The 5,804-nt window shown below is 41.2% G+C and overlaps 1 protein-coding gene across 4 annotated transcripts in view; it reads right to left on the bottom strand.

The window, feature by feature from the left end:
* ST5 (suppression of tumorigenicity 5) overlaps window positions 1-5,804 on the bottom strand; it is a 104,322-nt gene that overhangs the window by 49,424 nt on the left and 49,094 nt on the right. For all 4 annotated transcript variants that reach the window (XM_006763485.2, XM_006763483.2, XM_006763484.2 and 1 more), the window contains exon 2: window positions 2,074-2,178. In XM_006763485.2, coding sequence (XP_006763548.1) covers window positions 2,074-2,153 — 80 coding nt within the window. In that variant the 5' untranslated portion in view covers window positions 2,154-2,178. The remainder of the gene's footprint in view (window positions 1-2,073; window positions 2,179-5,804) is intronic.

Here is a 5,804-nt window from a genome sequence, read left to right as displayed (position 1 = left end):
GAAGGAAGGAAGGAAGGAAGGAAGGAAAGACTTAGAAGGGAGGCTGGAAAATGCCTTTTTAAGGCACATCAGAGGCTCAGATATTTACAAACACCACCCATCTTGTTATGACGGCAGGCATGCTGGGAAGCTAAAGTAAAAGAGTTTCTAAAAATGTTTAAAACACATAGACATGCATTCCAAATAGAAACTGCGGCACCATCAGCAGCCCTGATTCTGCTTTGTGACTAATGTAAACAATGCACCTATCCATCCACAGTGTGGAAATTAGAAGAAGAAATGAACAGGGCTACTGGGTCTGGTAATTTCTAATTCAGGTTCTAAATATACTATTTCTTCAAAAATTAATAATAGAACCATACAATCACATATAATATTTATTTCACCTCTACAGTCTCTCATTACGAGAACAGTAGTTACTTCCCGGTCTCCATCTGCCACCAGACTGGTGAGAACCCAGCAGAGTGGTTCCCCAGAAGTAGACAATGGGAGACGAAGACTCTGAGCTCTAGACCCGCTCCTCCTTGGCCACTACATGCCCTGGGAGAAGTCGGTTTTTCTATCTGTTTTACCCAAGAAGTTGATGGGCCCTGTCATTCTCAGCCTCTCCCAGTTCAGTGTGCAAGTAACTCTAGTCTAGGTTGGAAAGGGCGCATGGGCAGAAGGCAGGGTGTTCTTATTGGTCTTGTTGCCACAGAATGAATATTCAATTTGTTTGTCTAAGTACCAAGCTCTTAGGTACTTAACAAGTCAGAACCTGCCAGTTGCCATTTGGTTGGCACAGCCCACCCAGACCATTTCCAATGGGACCAAACCCTACATGTGTGGTGTAGGGAACTCCTCCTGCCTCATCCATGCCAGTGACTCCCCAGGGGCTATATCCGGCACCCCATTCCACCAACCATATCTGGACTCCAGCTCTAAATGAATCAAACGTCTATCACCACCTCTGGCCAGATCTGAGGGTGCTGCACCCCACTGGCCTCAGCTCGGCACTGCACAGCCCAGACAGGAACAGCCCTAGCCCACCCTAAGCTGAGCATCCTTCTCACAGCGAGGTGGCCATTCTAGTGGTGGAGGTACCAAAAGCCAAGATTCACCTGAGATTCAGCAGAAGAGACTATGAAAGGTATGTGGCTTTGATAAAGGAGCCCGGAGGTTCTTCTAGGACATCAGCATCCAGCCTTAGCCAAGACCTGAGCAGCCCTGGCAAGCGCTGGACATCTACCTGCCAGCTCTGGAAGCTTTTATCCCATCACAGAGAGGGACCTAACCTTTATTGAGCAGCTTTGTGCCAGACACTATGCTAAACACTGACTTACATTATGTCAGTCCCCACAGCACCTCTGTGACATAAGCACTATTATTATTTTACAGAGGAGTAATCAAGAGTTTAGAGGGCATAAGAAAACACCCTACGATCTCACTTTTTGGGAAGTAGTTAAAGCTTGGATTTAAAGCCATTTCCATGAGTCCAAAATCGTGGTTTTGCTATGGTCCAACATTCCCACTTCTAAAAAGAAGACAAAACCAACAAAGTGGATGATAGGTTCCGCTGACTAAAATTCCCGAAGCTGCTCTGTCTGCAGCCCAGCCCAAATTGCTGTAGACCTGGACTTCTGCTTGAACTTGTGCTAATGTGCCTCATTGCCTCCCCCTGCCCCCTATTGTGGTCAGCCTCCCTCCCTATAGCACAGCCCAGCTCAGGGGCAGCCCCCCAGCTGTCCCCACTTTGGGAAAAAGATCCACCCAGAAGAACACCAGCTGCTGCTTGCTGGCTCCGTGCCTGGAGCTCGAGGCTCCTCCAACAGCACAAAGCAAAGTTTGTTTCACGGTCCCTGTTGGCTCTCTCCTATGGAGACTTGTAGAACTAGAAAATAATAAATACATTGGAGATTACTTTTCATCATCAGCAGGAGCTGGGCCCAGGCTACTTACCTGGAGACTGTCAGAACCAGGAGGATAATCACTTACATTTGGGCAAGGATCCTTCTCAGGACCCAGGCCATTTGGTTGGCCCTTGATGACCCCCTCCAGGGAGCCCCATTTCCCCAGCAATGCTCCCCTACTCACCTGCTCAGAGTCCCCGGAGGGGCCTTAGTGCCTCCAGCTCCGTGGGTGATGCTGGAATTCTTGTTGGCAGTCATGGTCATTTCGGCTCTCTGCAAACCCAGAGCCCTGCAAAGACACGGCCTATGAGCCAAGTTTCCACGGGCAGCGAAAAGCACCTCAAACATTTCCAGATGACCTTCAACACTGCCAGGAGGGTTTCTATGGCGGGTGGTAGGAACCACTTTCCCACATATATTTAATTCCACATGTTATAGCTTAGGAGCCTCAAAGGACCTCTGATCTGGGCTGGGAAAAGAGTCTAACAGACAACTTACCAGTTCAAGGAAAATGATAAAAACTGCATCTCCATCCTACCTCTTCCCATTTAAGTTAGAGTTTCCCAAATTCCTAGCATGCCATACAGCCTTTATAAATTTTGCCATATTGGTCTACCTCCTGAACAACTACTTATCCAGTATTTTTCTGGAATCAACTCAAAATTGACTTGCTTTTCTTAAAATGTTCTAAATAATGAATCATTCATTCAACAAATATGTACTGAGCGCCCATGTCCTAGGCACGGCCATCCTGCAAAGAAACAAACAAAGCCTCTGCCATCACAGCGCTTACTCACATCCTGGTGGGGAGAAACAGACGACGAGCATGCAGGTGGTACAGGTGTGTGGCACATAAGTGTACATTTGTACATAATATGATAAATGCCTAAGCCCTGCCCCCATCCGGGCCACCAGCCGGACTGTGTGTGGCTCTGGGCGGAGGGGCTTGGCAGCGTGATCGGCCAGAGGAAGCCCTATTCTTGCAGGAATCCTCTTGCAATGGGCTTCTAGTTTGTACGTAATATGATAAATGATATGAAGGAAAAAATGAAGCAAGACAGAGGGAGAGTAAAAAAGGTCAGTCCTTTTCAATAGGATGTTCAGGTAAGAATATTCTGATAAAGTGACATTTGCTCCAACACCATAAAATAATAAGCTATAGTATTTTTTCCTAATACTCACTAGAATAAAATTAACATACATTTAGGTATTTAAGTATTTACAAAATGAAAATTATCCATTCATGTACCATATACAGTTACCTAATATATTTAAGAAATATTACTTTATGCTAAAATAATGAAAGAAAGAAAAAGGTTAAAATTTAAGGGTAAAACCAGATTAGAAAGGAAGAAGTAAAATTATCTTATTTGCAGATGGTATGATTTTGTATGTAGAGAATCCTAAGAATTCCACTAAAAAACTCTTAAGCTAATATATAAAGTTAAGCAAGTCTGCAAGATACAGAGTAATATTTTAAAAAACCAATTTGATGTCTACACACTAGCAGTGAACAATAGGAAGATAAACACCAGGAAAAACAACAGCAGCAAGAAGGAGAAAATACTTAGGAATAAATTTAACAAAAGAAGCGTAAAACTTGTACACTACAAACTACCGAACATCATTGAAATTAAATAACACGTACATAAATAGAAAGACATACATGTTCCTGAATTAAAAAACTCAAAATTGTTTATTAATATTCAGCAAACTGATCTAAAGATTGAACCGAATACTCATCAATTGCAGAAACTGACAAGGCAACCCTAAAATCTCATGGCGATGTAAGTGACTGAGAGCAGCCAAAACAATCTTGAAGAATAAAGTTGGAGGACTCACTCAGACTTATTAATTTCAAAACATACTACAAAGTCAGAGCAATCAAGACAGTGTGTATAGGCACAAGAACAGGAACAGAGATCAATGGAATAGAGTTGAGAGTCTAGAAATAAACCCATACATTTATGGTCAACTGATTTTCAACCAGTTGACCATAGGATGCCAAGACAATTCAACAGAGTAGAAGGCTTTTCAACAAATGGTGCTAGGATATTCATCTGTGCAAGAATAAAGTAGGACCCTTACTTCATCCATACAAAACAATTAAGTGAAAATGGATAACAGACCCAACTATAAGAGTTAAAACCACAAAAGCAATGCCTAAAAGAAAATATTGAGGTAAATCTTGTAACACTGGATTAGGCAACGGTTTCTTCACTGTGATACCAAAAGCACAAGCAACAACAACAATAAAAAGACATAAACTGATTTATTTTTTTTTTATTGATTTTTTTTTTTTTTACAGAAAGGAAGGGAGAGAGATAGAGAGTCAGAAACATCGATGAGAGAGAAACATCGACCAGCTGCCTCAGGCACATCTCCTACTGGGGATGTGCCCGCAACCCAGGTACATGCCCTTTACCGGAATCGAACCCGGGACCTTTCAGTCCGCAGGCCGACGCTCTATCCACTGAGCCAAACCGGTTTTGGCATAAACTGATTTATATAAAATAAAATAAAATACTGTGTGCTGTTAAAAATACCATAAGGAAGTAAAAAGGCACCCATAGGAGAAATTATTTGCATGTCATATATTTGCTAAGGAACTTGTATCTAGAACATATAAAGAATTCTTGCAACCTGATAGAAATACAAATAACTCAATTAAAAAGTAGATAAAGGATTTGAATAGACATTTTTCCAGAGAAATAAAATTGGCCAATAAGCACGTGAAACAATGTTCAACATTTTGAACATAGGGAAATACAAATCAAAACTACAACGAGGAATTACTTCACACACACTAGGATGACTGTAATAAAAAGACAGATAAAAACAAGTACCAGTGAGGCTGTGGAGAAACTGGAACCTTTATTCAAAATGTGTAGCCACTTTGGAAGCTCCTCAAAAAATTAAACACAGTTACCATAAGACCCATCACCATCCACTCTTAGGGATATACCAAGAGAAATAAAAACATTACATCCACACAAATACTTGTACACAGATGTTCATAACAGCATTATTCATAATAGCCAAAAGTAAAAACAACCCAATGACCACCAACAGATCAATGTATAAACAAAATGTGGTATATACATATGATGGAATATTATTCACAAATAAAAAGGATAGAGTACATTGATACATTATACATTCTATAACATGGGTAATCCCTGATGCCATTTTTTTAAAAAATGTGCAGAATAGGGCAAATCTATAGAGACAGAGAGTAAATCAATGGTTGCTGAGGTTAGGTTAGGGGTAGAAGAATGAGGAGTGACTAAATGAGCATGGGGGGTTTCTTTTTGGGGTGAAAGAAAGTTCTGGAATTAGATCATGGTGATGGTTGCACAATTCTGTACGTATATTAAAAACAACTGAACTATATATACTTTATGGGAGTAAATTTTATACTAGGTAAATATCTCAATTTAGATGTCAAAATAAAACTTAAGGGCAAAAAAAATAACCCTTTTTAAGTGTCTTGGAGAGTGGTTGTGAGACAACCACAGTGAATGAGCAGTCTGGGCTGGGCTGACACCATCTTCACACAAGCTGGACAATTCAGGAGCAGTCATTCTCTTACTCTGATGGGCATTCTCATCACACTGACCAAAATCAAGCATATGTACATGTGAGAGTTAAACATATTTATTTATGGTCACTATTGACCTTAATCCCAGAAGCCATCTATGTATTACCTTGGTGCAAAGAAGTGGTGGTTTCGATGACAAAAATAAGCCAGACCTTAATTCTTTATATCACTTATACTTCTTTCCTAATTTCAACATGAAATGCTCTACCTCTAATTTCTTTAACGTCACAGAAGCTGTCAGGGTTGTGGTTTTGATGATGGTGGGGTGGGTGGAGTGGGAGCTAGAAAGGAAAGGGAGGAAGCAGCCAGCAGGA

Source organism: Myotis davidii, unplaced genomic scaffold (genome assembly GCF_000327345.1).
Source record: "Myotis davidii unplaced genomic scaffold, ASM32734v1 scaffold118, whole genome shotgun sequence".
Classification (NCBI taxonomy): Eukaryota; Metazoa; Chordata; class Mammalia; order Chiroptera; family Vespertilionidae; genus Myotis; species Myotis davidii.
Note: the sequence above shows the minus strand (reverse complement) of the source record. Positions and strands in the feature narration are given on the sequence as shown.